The sequence below is a fragment of the Lissotriton helveticus genome, chromosome 3_1 (genome assembly GCF_964261635.1).
Source record: "Lissotriton helveticus chromosome 3_1, aLisHel1.1, whole genome shotgun sequence".
In the NCBI taxonomy this organism is placed as follows: Eukaryota; Metazoa; Chordata; class Amphibia; order Caudata; family Salamandridae; genus Lissotriton; species Lissotriton helveticus.
Window position 1 is genome coordinate 2,123,143,085 of NC_136061.1, and position 18,759 is coordinate 2,123,161,843.

General features: G+C 43.8%; 1 protein-coding gene across 1 annotated transcript in view; it reads right to left on the reverse strand.

Annotated features, from left to right (window-relative positions):
* TMC3 (transmembrane channel like 3) overlaps nucleotides 1–18,759 on the reverse strand; it is a 650,080-nt gene that overhangs the window by 91,792 nt on the left and 539,529 nt on the right. The window contains exon 18 of the mRNA XM_078684118.1: nucleotides 14,218–14,343. Within this exon, the coding sequence (XP_078540244.1) occupies nucleotides 14,218–14,343 (126 nt within the window). The remainder of the gene's footprint in view (nucleotides 1–14,217; nucleotides 14,344–18,759) is intronic.

The following is an 18,759-nucleotide window of genomic DNA, read 5'->3' on the forward strand; positions in this document are numbered from 1 at the left end:
GAACTTCGGCGTGACTAATTGTGGTCCTACTTGCCCCTGTATCGATCAAAAACTTTCTGTCTTTCCCTAATACTTGACTATGAACATAGGGACCTTCTTGGTCTACAGGTATCTCGACGAGAGGCAAGCCTACCTCCCTCTCTAGGCTGTTTCATGAATATGACTGGTACTCTGGATACTCGGACTGTGCATACTGGTACATCTGTGAAGTAACGTGCTGTGTTGCAGCAATAGGCTGCGGTACTGTAACTGTCTGTTGTGCATTCTGTGACTGAGGAATCTGTGAAACTTGTTCTTGTCTAGGCGGACGTGGTCTTTCTTTAGTCTTACCAGTAGCTATGTTGTGTTTCAGAACTGCACACTCGTTTATAAAATGACCTGGCTGTTTACAATAATTGCAGTTCCCTTTGACGGGAGCCGCAGGATGACTGGCTTGAATCGGACCCCTCTTCTGACTGTCTTGAGGAACAGATTGTGCAACTAGCACTTTCATTTTCGTGTCTTTCATACGTTTTCTTTCGTGTTCTTGCTCTTCTCTGATTCTATTCTGGTGATACTGGAGCATCTGGAGCATCTGGGACGGAGTATTTGCTTGCCAGGTGCTTTCGACTTTCAAAACTCGGTTTTTAATTTGTGGACTTGAATTCTCGACTAATTTGGTAACGAAAAGATGAGGGTACGACTCACTACTTGTCTTGAGACCACTGTTAATACTGAAACATTTCTCGAATCTAGAATAAAAATCACTAATGTCTTCCTCTTGTTTCTGTTTACAGGCTGAGATTGCATCCCAGTCTTCTTTCCTAGTTGTCAATAATCTGGGTAAAACTTGAATCAATAATTCTGGTAATTCTTTACATTTATCTCCAAGACCGGTACCTGGTACTCGTGCCTTGTCTTCAGCTTCTAGAGCTGCCCAATCGATCTTTTTCTCTCCCACCTCCCATTCTTTTTCCTTTAACTTTTCATACACCCCTGCGGGCAACAGGACTTTTAACATTTTAATGATATCTGGGTAAGTGTATTCTCCCATACGGAGCATGTCTTTTAATTCTCTATGGAACCCTGCTGGATCTTTGTCATGACAGGGAATTAACTTCTTCATTTCCAGAAGTTCCATCTTTGAAACCGGAGTGTATACAAACACTCGTTGCATTACGCCACCCGCCCCTTGGACTGGGTGGACTTCTCGTAACGGATTCTGTCTGTCTATGTAAAATGGTTTACTTTCTGGGGGTGAGACATGAACAAAATGCGGGTTCAGGAACGTTCTATACTTGTGGCGCTGTTCTAGAATGACACTTATTAAATCGGTACCTAGACCTCTCCATTTATACTGGAGTAACTCGTTCAGGACATCGTGTAACGGGCCTGGATCAGAGTGTTGACCCTCATACAGAGTAATGAGGTGCTGGATCATATACATACCCACCAGTCGTTGCTCGGCTGGGGGCAGTTTCAGAAACATTTGTGCCACTATTTCGTCTGGAAAAGTGGTAGAATCAGTAATCCATCGGACTGCTGATCGGGCTAGTTCTTGTTCATGCATGGTACTTAACTCACTATAACCGACTCGTGATTTCAGAATATGATCGGTAGCTTGAAATACTTGTTCTAGAGAACAAGGCTCTCGTGTTGGATGATGAAAAATAGACTTGGGTTCTGGACATAAATGGCGATCTGGAAATCTGGATTTTCCTACATACGCTATTCTGGCGGGATTCTCGTCTTCTTCCTCTTCAGGATCAGAGATACTTTCTTTCTCGCTTACTTGTGCTGCTTTACGCTGTTCGTGTAACCTTATTATTTCTTTACGAATTTTCTTGTACATACTTTCCATGGCACTAATGGTCTTGTGCTTACCCTCGGCTATATTATCACTCCACCTTGTCAGGATTCTCATTTCGGCGGGATCTTTAGACGGGTAATCTTGTTCTCTTATTAGACAATTGATCAGCAACTTTAATACCATGAGCTGAATCTCGGCTTTCCTTTGAGACATAATCTCGCCAATACTTTCCGGATCATCCCCTGTACGGATGAAACGATATATTCTGTCTAGATCTTCTTTCATATTCGGTAAGGTGACTAGATACTCGGTCATCCTTCTTACGCGTACGGAATATAAAACCATAGTATATTCGCCTGGAACTGGATCATAAACACATTCGTTAAGGGCTTGCCTGATTTCTGTAACAGACTTATTACTTTTAGGAGTACGCTGTGATGCTTGAGCATGTAATTCGAGTGCTGATAAACGCTTGTGTGGCGGCGGGGTTTGAGGAGGACCTCCTCCTGCGGCCCCTAGACTAGAGTCGTCGACTGACATTCTTCGTGCTTGCAGGGTCGGTAATTGTAACGTGGGCTGAACTTGTATGGCTGGCTGACCCGGGGGTACCGTAACAGGTACTCCGGTGTCTGGAGAAACGGGAAGTGCCTGATTTACAGGGACAGGCGGAGCGCGAACTGGATTTGCATATTCTGGAACTGTGTCGTCCAAATAGGACGAAATAAAAATATCAGCTGCGGTCGGTTTGTGACGTAGTTTGGTCGGAACTAATGGTGGCGGGAAATTACTGGGTGCCTCTGGGGTCGCTTTTGGCAAGCCTTCGGCAAGGAGAGGATACATACCCTTAATAAGGGCATGCCTCTGTCTTTCTGACTGTTCGGCTTTGACTTGTTCACCTATCTCGATTAGTTCTCTTTCTTGGGCTCGTTCTTGGGATTCTCTACTTAACTCTGACTTTCTGACTTCCTTTTCCGTTCTTCTATGCGCTTCCTTACGCCATAACTCGATGGCATCTTTCTGTGACTGTCTGGCTTTCTTTTTCCATAATACTTCTTCTACTCGCATGATACATTCGGCATCCCATGTACCCGATACGGGCCATCTATACTTTTCCTCTAACTGTTTGGTATATTCTACCCATAAATCTAGATACAATATGGCGCTTATGCCATGTTTCTGATACATAAAGTGACCTGGACTGTCCCTAGGCGGAACAGGAACTGCTGCTTCCAGCAGACCCTTTCTAGTTTTTAACTGACGTAACTTGGAAAAGAGCGGCATTCTAAACTTGAATCGGAACACAATACAATACACGAAAAACAATAACAATTGGGAAAACAATTCAGGCATACCACGACATTGGAAATACATTAAACAACATTATAAATAACAGTTCGAACAGAATATTACCTGAAAATACTGAAAACAGAAACAGAACAGAATTCTCGAGAACGGAACAGACTAGAATTACTGGATGCACTGCTATAACAGTACGGAACATACCGGTCCCATAAAGGAACACATCAAGACCCGTATCCACCTAGGTGAACACTTCGTTTGTGGGCTTGGGTACCACCAACCCACGGACCAGGAGTCAATTTAGACTGACCCTGTCTAGACACTACCCCAGCAATGGTACTCACCGGGCAGCACGGAACGGAAGGCCTCGGACGGGACTGGACTATGACGACGAACTTCGGGCTTCGGACTTCAATTACGGGTGGACCTCCGGATACCTCGGACCTTGGACTCTCGGCTTGGGCTCTGGTCGGGACTCGCCGCGTTCCTCCACCGTCTCGTTCGGATGCTGGACCGCCTCCTCCGTCTCCTCCGTGGGCCTGAGGGATACTTGAAGCAGAAATATCTGCACTGGCCAGTATGGTTCCGTCACGACTGCAGAGGGTCAGGGGGTCGGCGTGGCTTCACCGACGCGTGGGGAAAGGGCAAGTCCCTGTTCGGGCGCCATTATGTGGTAAATAAATAAATAATACCCTATTTTTGGATGAATGAATGAATAACAGATAGCTCAATAAATAAGAGTCAAGATTCGAGGTAGTAGGAGTTTCTGCAGGTTTATTACAGCATAAGGACAGGATCAGGACAACCTGCATAGGATGACCCAGCAGCTGCTGGGGCTAGGTCTGGGATGAGCGCGCCAACATTTAATAACATAACATTGATTTATATACATAGCGCAAACACATAGCATTACATTGCAGTAGGCGTAACAGTGGGTGGAGTAGAAGGCGTGACGCGTAGCAGTCGCGAGAGATAACAGTAAAAAGAGGTGTAACTGGGAGTTTACTCAGACATGTGATACAAAACGTAACAGAATATGTCATGAATGGGCGGACACATAGGAGGGGGCTACCTAAGGAGCCGGGACCTTTAACCTAATGGTGCGCGAAAACTGGCAATGACGTGTTACTAGGAGAAGCTGGGGGCTACGAACTCTGTGCTAGGAGCAGAGACTAAAGTCTGAAGGGTCGGAGCGACATGTACCTAAACCCTATCTGGTATCTAATGTTTAGGGAACATGTTGATATGAACTAGAAGTCATGAGGGGAGAGGCTAACCTGACTCTAAGACTAGACCATGCTTTATTCTACATGTAGTGCGTGATGAAGAATACTAAATGACCATTAAATACAGTATTTCTCTAACATGGAGACGAGAAGGCTAGACAATGACGGAAACTATTGATGCAGTTCAGTAGCTTAGGAATGCAGAGGAGGAGGACTGAACTGATAGCAGGAACTATAACATACTTTTGGCAGACTCAGAGGCAGAGCCGGGCTGCACCGGGCACTGCGAGGCAGGAAGTAAGTGAAAGGTCGAGGATACAGGTGGGGGCTGTATCGCTCTTCAGCGAGGCTTTCAGGAGACAGGAGCTGAATCTGTGGTCCGGGCCCTTTTGAGGCCTAGAAACGGGGACTTTATAATTGAATAACGTGCACACTGAGAAACGTGGCAACATTACTTACATAGGCCTGATATTCGTAGTATTCACGAGGACTGGAAACTAACATACCAGAGGTGGACACAACTGTAATTGCGTCTTCAATCAGGAATGGGGAATAACATATGCATATTGGTCATGCATACATAACATATGATGGATGGGGCGTAGGGACACAGAACATGGCAAAATTTACTTTTCCACAGTTGGATGAGGTTGACTGACTCAATTCTGATGAAGCTTCCTCCATACATCTTGATATTAATAGGGGTGAGGAGGAGGTTTCTCCAGTCATATCTCATCCCTTTTGCCCTAATCTTCCAACTGTGGCGGTTACTAAGCTAATACCGTATGCCCTAGACAGGGACTGTGTAGATTCCCTTAACTCTAGAGATATTATCGTCACTAGAGGAGAAACCATCAAGGATGAAATAAAAATTCTCAGCTGGAATCTTGCGGGGATCAATAGGAAATTAGGTCTGCCCGAGTGGAGCGATTTGGTTGAAGCACATAAGATCTGTGTATTTCAGGAGACCTGGAGCACTGAGCCACTCTACCGAGTTGGGTTTGTCACCTATTTTGTTCCAGCAGAAAAACCCAGGCAAGGGAAGGGGCGCCCCTCAGGGGGGCTCATTATTTGGGTAAGCATTTCCCTCAACTGCCGAATAACCCCTAAGCAGATAGATAACCCAGATATTCTTGGCATCTCTCTGTCTAATCACCGTAGAGGTTTGACTTTAGATCTTTACAATGTCTATGCTAGAGGCACTAAAAAGGGGTGCACCTCATCTGTAATATCTGATCTCGAGGTGCAACTTAGGGATTATAAAGAAGCTGACCACATCTTAGTAGCAGGTGATTTTAATTGCACATACGAGCCACTTCCCCTGGATGGAATACCTGATCTAGGTGAAGAAGATAGCAGATGGGGTATTCCCACACTCTCCATCCCTCCTATTAAACGCTGGACTCGCAGTGCAGTGCAGTTAAATGCACTGACTCTGGAGTTTGGGTTAAGAGCCACCAATGGCCGTACATCTTCTGACCGGATGGGTGCTCCAACGTTCAACAGGGTTGGTCACACCTCGAGGATTGACTACATTCTGTTGGACTTGGGGCTCTGGAGTTCGGTCATAGATATGGTAATTATACCGACCGTGGAGAGCGACCATAATTCACTTTCCCTAACTATCATGAATCCCTGGTCTAATGGAGCACTATTAGCACCACCTAAATGTACACATGGGGTTACTGTTTCCTCCTGTGGAAGACGCTTAAAGTGGAAAAAAGTTTCCTGCAATGCTGACAAACTCTCTACCATAGAAGAGGTCCTAATAGCCTCACAAGTAGAGATCAGTACTATTGATCTACTCACGGCAGCAGACAAGGCAACATCCATTTTTGAAGCAGCTGTAAAAGCTATAGGGGAAGTTTTTTGGGTAAAGGGTACCACAGGGAAGACTATGTCCCAGAATAAATCTAAAGGGATACATGATTGGTACACTGCAGCATGCAGGAAAGCTAAGACAAGGCTAATTGAGGCCGTTAAGGGCAAATCCCAATCCCTAATACAGATAGCCAGGAAAGAACACAAGAGAACACTGGGGTTAGTAAAAAGGGATTGGGAAGAGGCCTATTCGTCACTCTTAAAGAAGCTAGCTCTAAGAAAGATTCGAAATGGTTTTGGGATACCATAAGAGCTCGCAATAGGCCAGATAGTGACCTGATAACCTGTAATATCCCAAGTCAGGCGTGGGTCAAACACTTTTCAAAGCTTTATACCCGTCATAACGATCCTGATGGGGGGGAGGTGGCCCCACCATTGCTTCCTCAAATTTGTGACATTCAGCCTAACGACTTTGATTTTACAATTAAGGAAGTGGAATACGCAATAAGCACTATTATTCCCCAAAAAGCGGCTGGTCCGGACGGCATCCCTGGCGATCTTTTAAAATCTGATATCTTGAAGTGGGGGAAACTGATCCATTCCCTACTTGTTGCTATTTGTAAGGGCGCCCCTATCCCCTCTTTGTGGAAAGGGGCTGAGGTGGTCCCTATCCATAAAAAAGGTTCTAGAGATGACCCATCTAACTATAGGCCCATTAGCCTGTTAGATATTAGTCAAAAAGTAGTCGGTAAGGTCCTGCTGGTCAGAATTTTAAACTGGATAGAAGAAAACAAAATTCTTTCTGACTATCAGGCAGGCTTTAGAGTGGGTACCGGGACAATTGAGCAAGCTTTTAGACTCATGATGGTGTATTGGAAGGTTGTGGTCATAGGCAAGGGCAGTCTTTATCTCGCGTTCATCGATTTAAAGACTGCCTTTGACCTCGTACCCAGGGAGTCTCTATGGAGTGTATTGGCTGACATGGGGTTACCCCACTACTTGCTATCCCTACTTGTCAGGCTACATCACAATAGCTTTGCCCAGGTCAGGTGGGGCCCCGGGGGAGAAAAAACAAATAGTATCCCGGTTGAGAGAGGTGTCCGCCAGGGATGTGTCCTAGCTCCCACCCTCTTTTCCCTTTACATCAATGGGGTGGTTGAGCACCTTCGGAAACATCCTTCAGACGAACCATCCCTGGCTGGCGAACGTATACCAACCCTCCTCTTCGCGGATGATACGCTTTTAATTTCTAAAACCCCCATGGGCCTCCAAAGGCTCTTGGACAACTTTCAATCTTTTTGCACTAAACGAGGTCTGGTAATTAACACAAGTAAAACTAAATACCTTGTGCTGAATCCTCCCAAAAAACAAGCCCGCTCCCCTACCCTGAATGCTGAACTCCTGGAGAGGGTAGAGGTCTTTGACTATCTTGGGATACGTCTTTCACACAAAATGGAATGGACCCCACACTTGGACAAAATGCTGTTAACTCATAAGAGGATCACAGGAGCCCTTTTGAAAGAACAACGCTCCTGTATAATAAGACCAATAGCTACAGTCCTTGAGATTTATTCAGCCAAAGGTGTTAGTTCTGCTCTCTATGGGGCCGAACTTTGGGGCTCATCCATTACCGACGCTTTGCCAAGATCAGAGAATACATTCTGCAGAGCGATTATGTCTCTCCCGCAGGGCACCCCTACAGTCCCGCTAATGTTGGATTTAGGCTGCCGCCCAATTGATGATGTTGCAAAACTCCGTCCATTATTGTTATGGGCACGCATGTGGCGTGTGGAGGAACTCAGCAGATATGCCCAAGGCCTAGCAGAAATCATGTCACTACCAGGGTGGCATAAAATCAAATGGTTGAGGGATATGAAGATCCTGCTAACAAACTTGGGCTTGATTGAAGCATGGACGAATAGAACCTCACCCCCGAAGTTAACTCTTAAGAAGCTCTATTGGGATTGGATCCTTTCTCAGAGGAACACTAGTACCACCATGGGTAGACTCACGGAGGACTTCCTGAAGTTCAAAGACCAACCCAAACGGGAATTGTACCTTGACATTATTGAAAAACCTTTTGACAGGGCTTTGTACTTCAGATTTAAAACAGAAACCCTTCCCCTCAATTCTTTCACTTCACGTTGGAAATCTCGCGTGCAAACTACAGAGCTTTGCCCAGCATGCCTTGATAAATCGGAGACATTGGCACATTTTATGTTTGAGTGCAGAGAGTACACAATACCCAGGAGGGCTTGGCTCAAAAACTTATGTCGGCATCTGGGCACTAGGAGCCATGCGGTAGCAATCAGGATACTAATATCTGACAGCCGTGCGACCTACGTTTGTGCCTTAGCCAAATTTTTATCATGGGCTTGGTCCATTCGAGCCAAAAGGCTAAAATTGACTGTTTAATTCGATTTTAAATTCATTGCTCAAATGAACTGCTTTATGAACTGCCTTGTAAATTTGTAAAAACTTAATGAACTAAAAGGCTAGTATCGTTTGCTTAAACTTTTTAAAATTGATTGCCTAATGCACTGTTTTTGTTTTGTTTGTCAACCCTTTCTAAATAGGTTAAATCTTTATTGTATGTTCACGCTCGTTTTTAAAATTGGTCTATTGTGATTTTTGTGCTGCTTTTATGATAACTTTTTATCGAAATAAAGCCTTTTGACTTGACTTGTATAACAATAATAGTGTTATCAATAGTAATATGGTGAAGTGTTGTACTAATAAACTGAGAAGAAGGAGATATAAGATAAATGGAAAAGGAAATACAAGAAATTATGAAGAGATTCAGTTGGAAGAAATGAAAGGCAAGTTATATGAGCAAATGAAAGGATTAAAGAACAAAGATGAAAATAAGAATGGAAAAGGGAAAGAAAGTGAAAAATGCTAAAGCTGGCATCTGATGAGGGGTGGGTAATTTGTGATGGCTTTAAAATGCCATCAGAGAAGGGATTGATGGAGCAAGGACTCATGAAAAAGAGACTTGCTTGAAAGCAGTCTTCTCATGTACCTCTAACCCCGTATTTAACCTGTATTGAGGAAATAACTTGCACTACGCAACATTTATGAGAAAAGACGAAGCTTGCCTATTTGTTTTATTAATAAGTAACTCAAGTGTAATTCTAAAATGGACGCTAATCGCAAATCTTTAGTCTGTATGCGTCTACTGCATCTACGTAGTATGACTACCTTTTGTTTGGAGGGAACTTTCTGCACTTGTGCGGTAGATAACAAAATGGCCACTTTTAAGCTCACATGCCTGCCACCTGCTTGCTGAAAAACGAAACCCAGCTATTTTACTAATGCTAATGCGGGGAGAGTAATATTAAGTAAATGGGGTTAGAGTAGAGATAGGTGGTATACAGTGAAAAAAAATTATTTTTTATTTTAACATTTGTCTTTTTGACTCTTTCAATAGTGCTTATTAGGGGCCTAAAATCGTAAGCAAAAGTATATTCCCTCTCGTTCTACCACACATGCGTAGTGCAACCAATCTGGAAGATGCAATGTCAACTTGAACATCGTTCAAGGTTGCTGATGGATAGTTTCCTGAGAACCAAAATTACAGCCCACTGAAATGGATAGGAACTTGCTGCTTTTATATAATTTGGAACAATTACATTGTGAATGCAGGTGGGAAATGAATTTTGAATAAAGAATTAAGGGGATGGCTTTATTAACAAAGGGCTAACTGAAAAGAGTAATATGTAAGCATGGTGTGATGATCTCCTCCCATTGCCTGAGTTAGTATATTCATAAGTTTGAAACATTAATGGGTGGTACCAGCATACAGAAAGGTATAATTGAGGCAGAATGAGTTTGTTAATTGGCATTGCGGGGCATTGAGAAGCACAGAGCATTGAGACCAGGATGCTTTGGAGTGATGAGTGATGTTGAAGTAGGATTGAATTGCTGAACCAATTATCTTAGGCAAATTAATTTAGAAGAAGATCGCGGAAGAATCTCGAGGAGGCAGAGAGTGTCAGAGAGGGGTGCTATGCAAGCATCGGTGATAGAGAGGTCGTCTGTCTTGTGCGGATTCCTGTCCTAATTACTGTCCTCAAGTCTTTGTTCGCCAGATTCTTCCTGGGAAACCACGACCAAGCCTGGGAGTTGGTTTTCACACCATTCTAGGTAACTATAAATATTTCTGTGTATGCGCTTATGTGCTTTTCTCTCTATCCTCTCCCTTTCATGCAGTGTCATTGCAAAGTATAAATGAGTTTATTTTAATTGATTATTTGAATCTTCCTTACTGTGAGAAACAGAGTTTGTTCTGTACTATGTTAGTGGTTCACATCATATTTACAAAATATCCCGACTCTGTGATCATTTCCGATGTGGAAGTATATTTGAAATCTTATGTAATTTCACCATAACTAATATACTTGTTTACAAACGAAATTACAATTTGGAATCGGCCCCAACATCTTTTTTAATTTTTGTGGAGTTTCGATAAAATGAGCCTATATCATAGCAATCCAAAAATATATGTTTATTATCTATATCCAAAAACAACAGGTGATGGACAGAATGCAGAACAATGTCATACATTCACCCCAGTACAGAGATCTGGGCCTAAATCCATCGTTTTTTTGCTCACCATGCCATTCCAGTTTGGACCCAACCATATGCAAATCAGTCTTGACCCTGTGCCCCATGGGAACAGTCCAGCCCGAACTGGCAAGCCGGGTCCTCCCTGGACAGGAAACAAGCATCCAAGGACCGGTTTCAGGCTTTCAGCCCTCACCAGCCTGGATAGCTTGATTCCAGTGGCATGGAGAGCACAGGACTCACGTCTGAGCATACCCGCCTACTCGGGGTGACAAATGCAAAACCAACAGGTGATGGACAGAATGCAGAACAATGTCATAAATTCACCCCAGTACAGAGATCTGGGCCTAAATCCATAGTTTTTTTGCTCACCATGCCATTCCAGTTTGGATCCAGCCATATGCAAATCAGTCTTGACCCTGTGCCCCATGGGAACAGTCCAGCCCGAACTGCCAAGCCATATCCTCCCTGGACTGGAAACAAGCATCCAAGGACCGGTTTCAGGCTTTCAGCCCTCACCAGCCTGGATAGCTTGATTCCAGTGGCACGGAGAGCACGGGACTCACGTCTGAGCATACCCGTCCCACTCGGGGTGACAAATGCAAAAACAACAGGTGATGGACAGAATGCAGAACAATGTCATACATTCACCCCAGTACAGAGATCTGGGCATAAATCCATTGTTTTTTTGCTCACCATGCCATTCCAGTTTGGACCCAGCCATATGCAAATCAGTCTTGACCCTGTGCCCCATGGGAACAGTCCAGCCCGAACTGCCAAACCAGGTTCTCCCTGAACTGGAAACAAGCATCCAAGGACCGGTTTCGGGCTTTCAGCCCTCATCAGCCTGGATAGCTTGATTCCAGTGGCATGGAGAGCACGGGACTCACGTCTGAGCATACCCGTCCCACTCGGGGTGACAAATGCAAAAATAACAGGTGATGGACAGAATGCAGAACAATGTAATACATTCACCCCAGTACAGAGATTTGGGCCTAAATCCATCGTTTTTTTGCTCACCATGCCATTCCAGTTTGGACCCGGCCATATGCAAATCAGTCTTGATACTGTGCCCCATGGGAACAGTCCAGCCCGAACTTCAAAGCCAGGTCCTGCCTGGACTGGAAACAAGCATCCAAGGACCGGTTTCAGGCTTTCAGCCTTCATCAGCCTGGATAGCTTGATTCCAGTGGCATGGAGAGCACGGGACTCACGTCTGAGCATACCCGTCCCACTCAGGGTGACAAATGCAAAAACAACAGGTGATGGACAGAATGCAGAACAATGTCATACATTCACCCCAGTACAGAGATCTGGGCCTGAATCCATCGTTTTTTTGCTCACCATGCCATTCCAGTTTGGACCCAGCCATATGCAAATCAGTCTTGATCCTGTGCCCCATGGGAACAGTCCAGTCCAAACTGCCAAGCCAGGTCCTCCCTGGACTGGAAACAAGCATCCAAGGACCGGTTTCAGGCTTTCAGCCCTCATCAGCCTGGATAGCTTGATTCCCGTGGCATGGAGAGCACGGGACTCACGTCTGAGCATACCCATCCCACTCGGGGTAACAAAGCAAAAACAACAGGTGATGGACAGAATGCAGAACAATGTCATACATTCACCCCAGTACAGAGATCTGAGCCTAAATGCATAGTTTTTTTGCTCACCATGCCATTCCAGTTTGGACCCAGCCATATGCAAATCAGTCTTGACCCTGTGCCCCATGGGAAGAGTTCAGCCCGAACTGCCAAGCCAGGTCATCCCTGGACTGGAAACAAGCATCCAAGGACCGGTTTCGGGCTTTCAGCCCTCATCAGCCTGGATAGCTTGATTCCAGTGGCATGGAGAGCATGGGACTCACGTCTGAGCATACCCGTCCCACTCGACGTGACAAATGCAAAAACAGCAGGTGATGGACAGAATGCAGAACAATGTCATACATTCACCCCAGTACAGAGATCTGGGCCTAAATCCATCGTTTTTTTGCTCGCCATGCCATTCCAGTTTGGACCCAGCCATATGCAAATCAGTCTTGATCCTGTGCCCCATGGGAACAGTCCAGCCCGAACTGCCAAACCAGGTCCTGCCTGGACTGGAAACAAGCATCCAAGGACCGGTTTCGGGCTTTCAGCCCTCATCAGCCTGGATAGCTTGATTCCAGTGGCATGGAGAGCACGGCACTCACGTCTGACCATACCCGTCCCACTCGGGGTGACAAATGCAAAAACAACAGGTGATGGACAGAATGCAGAACAATGTCATACATTCACCCCAGTACAGAGATCTGGGCCTAAATCCATCGTTTTTTTGCTCACCATGCCATTCCAGTTTGGACCCAGCCATATGCAAATCAGTCTTGATCCTGTGCCCCATGGGGGAACAGTCCAGTCCGAACTGCCAAGCCAGGTCCTCCCTGGACTGGAAACAAGCATCCAAGGACCGGTTTCGTTCTTTCAGCCCTCATCAGTCTGGATAGCTTGATTCCAGTGGCATGGAGAGCACAGGACTCACGTCTGAGCATACCCGTCCCACTCGGGGTGACAAATGCAAAAACAACAAATGCAAAAACAACAGGTGATGCACAGAATGCAGAACAATGTCATACATTCACCCCAGTACAGAGATCTTGGCCTAAACCCATCGTTTTTTGCTCACCATGGCATTCCAGTTTGGACCCAGCTATATGCAAATCAGTCTTGACCCTATTATCTATATGCCCAAAATTACTAAGTGCAATCACCAACAGGTCGTGGACACGGGATGACCAGTCCAATATACACACTGATATCAGGGCAGAATAAGGTTTTGGGCTAGCTTCAAGGTTAGGGTTATGGCTAGGGTTATAATATGGAGGTTCATGGATGCCCTAAGTTGCTTTGAAAACATTTACATATATAGACTTCGGACTCTTTGAATATATAACTATTTGCCTTGGGACATGTGTATCTTACGTTCTTCTGGGGATTTCTGCATGTTTAGGTCTAGGTTGGTATAAGGTATGCCCACACTGGGCCCAGGAAACGTTTGTCAAAACAGTATCTGGGACTTTATAGCAGTCCGAGGGCATCTTCAGACTCACCTAGTGCTTAGAATTTGAAGGATGTCTATCGACTGTCATGCATTTGCTCGAAGTGAGTTGCCATAGAATACATTCTGACCTTCTTTCACATGACAAGCATATGCTGTAAAATCCAGTTTTTAAACTGTTTTTATATTCATGTTATGTGCCAATGTATATACATACGTATATTTATTTACAGGTTTGTAAGTTCGGTCTAGTAGTGACTCAGTACTTGCTTTCCAGTCTTGACTTTCTTGTTTAGTGGAGGTCAGTTACTTGCATCTGTCTGTGCTGAAGGCATCATGGGTATTGCATTTCACATGTTTTTTTTACATTCAAAGTACGAACTTATAACATCTTGATAAAGGGACAATATTTTCTTTTCCTTTCAATGTCTCTTGGGCTAGTGATGCTATTAATTAAATCTGGTCTGTAGCTCAATGTCGGGTACTTACAAGAGAAGGAGTAAAGCAGGTAGGATGACAATGGGACTGCTGATGTAACTAACCACGGTGTTAAACCAGTCAGGGAAGTCAGACTTGATTGTTTCTGAGATGATGTCGTAAATTTTCTCTTGTCCACTGCAGGGTTAGAAAAAAGGAAAATGGGTTAAGCTTCATGCAGAGTTATTGATCCAAATCCATGCTCTCTCGACCCATTCTATATTTAATACAGAAATATGACACCTTCGAATGAACAAGAAATAGCTTAGGCAGTTAGTCCTGTAGTAGGGAATAATAAAATATTTTTGGGACGAAGTATTTATTTGATAAGTTTGGGATGAGGGTCTTGTTTTCTAGCACCTACTTAGCATTATATTTGAAATAGGGATACAGCATTCTTGAATAAATCTCAAGAGTTTGCCTTTTTGCTACAATTTGTATTTTATTAAAATGTGCACATATGCTGCCTGTCATTTGCATAATATTGATTGACAGTCAGAATGGTGGAAGAAGACGTCCTTCAGTAGCAAGGTAGAATACTAGTCCTTTAAAGTTGGACAAGATTAATGTTTTCAGGCTTTTTGAGAAGGTGATGAGGATTGGCGGATATCTAATAAATAAATGCTTATAGTTCAAGACATTGACTTGGAATAGAAGGTCTTTCCCTCCTAGCTACAAATATAAGAAACGAAAGGAAGTAATAATGAGGCACAATATTTGGCACGTGGGGGATCAGGGTTCTCTGTTCATTTGTAGGAGATGATCTTGTTGTACTGGTAGATGGTGGATTGGGTAAACCAGACATTTATGTGTGAGACGTAGGATTTCAATTTAAATGATGGATCTTGCTTTAAGACAGCGGTGGACCATTAAAACTGACACCGTTAGATCGCACACTTTTTTCTGGCTGGTGATTAGCCTAGGTGAACTCATTAGGTACACTTTGAATGCTGTCCAGGAAGTATTCTGGAATATTGGCCCAAAGGATGCTAGTGTTGTCCAAAGTATCATTGATCAGAGTGAATACACGGAAATGGACCTTTCTTGAAATTGATAAGTGACAGGTTTCATGTTCTCATCTGATTTAACCCATGCTACCTGAGAGATGATCAATCTCATCTATTCATGCCCCCTCTCTGACAGGCCCCTTCTGAACTTCATTAAATTTCTGTTCTTAATCCCTTCACCTTGATTCACCATATTTTTGATCCACAACATATTTTGTCGCACTCAACAAACTACGTTGATGGTAATATTTCGGGAGGGAAAGTACTAATCAGTTTCACTGACTTACATCCTAACCACCAATGCACACCCGCTATATGGACAATATTGTGTCAAGGAACTTCACAACCCAAGGGCTGGTGTGAGTTCCAAGAGGGTGTTTGTCCTTTCTGTTTGATTCACTAATGTAACCCAATATCTTTAGAGGATTGACTCACACCAATTTTTCACATGTGTTGCCAATATCCGATGGAGCCAATGGGGATACAGGGCCAATTTTATGAGAAGACTGGTCTTTGTTAGACGTGGCCTCCTCACCCTTGGTTTATCACAACAGCAATGTTAACATGTTGTCATTCAAATGCCCTAGTTAGTTTCTCTGCGTTCAAGCTTCTCCACCAAGTCATAAGTAGTAGTACTATCTCAGTGATGCTGCTCTCTGAAAGCATAGGGATACGCACACATGAGTCCTAAAATCCACAGGGAACGGAATGACTATTTTACTCTGCACATGTAGGATAGAAAACACTTTCTAGCGAAAAACTATTTTTCCGTCTTCCCCAAAACACAAGTATTACAGATGATGCATTCCATGCCTCCACCTCAACAATGAGAGTGTAAGTTTGCAAAGGACTATTCATATGCAGCTGTCACTTGGTTGGCAGTATTCTTGACCACAACACCGTCTTATTCTAAGGCACTGGCACAAGAACGGGGGAGCGACCAAAGGGGTTCGTCTCCAAGAATACATAAGCGGTATCTTGTAATCCTGTAAGTCATGTTTAAAATTATTGTTTCCATTCTGCTTAGGAGTTTGATGTTCACAAAAGCCAAGATATTTGCTATTCACAGCCAAAGCAGATTGAGGTCTGATGCTCATATTGGTGTTCACATTATAGTTTTCTAGTCTTTGCGCTTTCTCTTCAGTTATTTGCCCATTACTTCGTAGTCCACTGAATGGAGAAACAAAACTGAAGAATATCTAAAAAACTGGTCCCTGTTTGTTGTAGCGACGTTGTTTAATACATTAATAAAATTGAACCCTGTCGGTTGTAATTGACACAATTCACCCGGCCCTGTGGGCCTTTAGGGCCTACGCTAGGGGTGGCTTATATGTATTCAAAAGGAAGGTTTAGGCCTGGCTAAATATGTATTTTGCCAGATCGAACTGGCAGTTTAAAACTGCACTACAGACTACATAGGCAGACCTGAGAAATGTTTAAAATGCTATAATACTATAGTAGGTTGCACATTGAGTTGTACAGGTCCATTAGTAACATTTAATTTACAGGCCATGGATACCATGAAGTACCATATACAAGAGATCTATAGGTAAATAAATGTGCCAATCAGGTGTAGGCCACTTATACCATGTTTTAGGGAACGTGCATAGGTACTTTAGCAATGGGTAGCAGAGTGGTAAAGTGCACAGAGTCCTAAACGTTTGGGGTTGACTCTGCAGAGAGGGGCTGATTCAACACCTTTCTACGTCTCATTTTCTCTTTTCCTCCCTTTATTTATATTCTCTACTTCTACAGTCTATTTTCTTTCACTAGACTCTGTTCCCCCTTCCTTCGACATGCTTTGGCCTCCACTTTCTCTATTTCTCTGTGCTTTGACATGTATTTCCCTCTTTTCATCGTATTCTTTGGAAATGGCCATCTTTTGTGTGGTTAGCCCCCCAAATTTTTGCCTTCTGTAGCTGAACCCATTTTTGTTGGCATTAGGACTCTGTGCACTTTGCCCCTGTTAATTAGCAATCAAGCGCTTGTGCTGTACCTTTTACATATGGTAACATTAGCATTCACCTAATTGGTACATGGAAGTCCCTAGTATATGACAATATGAGTGCCTAGGTCCTGTGAATTAAATGCTACAAGTGGATGCAGCGCTCATTGTGCCACTTAATAAAGTAACCTGGCAAAACATGTCCACAGGCCTGCACTTGCAGTCTGTGTGTGCAGTTTTAATCTGCCTTATCGATCTTGAAACATAAACTTTTTGCCAGGCCTAAACCTTCCCTTTTCAGACTTATAAGTCACCCCTACGGTAGGCCTAACAGTGTATAGAGCAGAGTGCTTGATATTTAAAAAGAAGCACATGGATATTTAATGTTTTAGATGCCCTGGGTGTGAAAAACATCTAAAGTAGTTTTTCACAGAAGCATGGCTAGCTCGCCCATGGATTAACACTGGTTTACCTTATTACTAAGTAAGTGTTAAACTCTGTTTGGGAACAGCTAGACAAATATTTCTTCAACTCATTTTAGTTGTGTATTAAAACTCTCTTTAGTGGTAAAGATGGATTTTAAATTACTATTTTGGTAATTTTTACTTTTAGAAAGTAGGTGTTTTCCTGCCTGAATCAAATGTGTCTTTCTGCCAATGTCCAGGGTCCCCTGACTGTGAATGGTCCTTCTGTAGTATGATGTTTATTCTTCCCAGACAATAGATGAAGGGGCTTGGGCGTGGAGAAGTGAGCATATTACTGACAGGATGGCTGGGGAGAGCTGGAACCCTGCCCTCATTACACTTCAAAGGGAAACCTGGGCCTGGGCATATACTCAGCCCGTCCTGACTTCAGAAGAAGCATATTCTGTCACTGGCAGATGCAGATCACACCTGGATCTGCCTGTCCTTTATTTCACTATACAAACTAGAGGCAAAGCCAGAGGAAAGGGAAGAACTGACCAGAACCTGTTTTATGAGTAATCAAAGGGGTGTCTCTCACCCACAGGCTGGCACTGATTGCAAAAGTGTCATCCCCGGAAATAGAATTCCTGAAGCCTTGTGCATGGCTCTTCAGATTATGAGCAGCAAAGAGGGGGAACCTAGATTGGCATCTCTGGTGCAGCTGTACATACCTATTAGGGCCCTCTGCTCTGCTGACATGAATTTGGTGCTTATACCTCGTACTACAAGAGTCATGGTGGGAGGTAACTCTTTCTGAGCTATGGCTTCGGTTTTATGGAATAACCTGTATATACATCTACGGAATATTCAGAACCATCTTTATTTATTAAAGCAGCTGAAGGTCTGGCTGTTTGCAGCATAGGTCTTTTCTGTGCTGGCTCTGTGTTGTATTACCTTGGCAGTAGTTTTGCGATGGGAAGCCCCGTCTTGGGACAGCTATGTGCTTTATAAGTCTCTATAACATAACATAACATAACCTGGGAAGATTCACACAAAAGACTGCCCTGCTATCTGAAGAAGGAAGCTGAATCTTCTTGCCTTGAACCGAGGACCTCAGACGTGACTCTAAGGGTCAGTTGATTGATCTTCTGTTTGAGTTACGGGGACCCACAATCAAAGGCCTTTCCTGCTTTCAAGC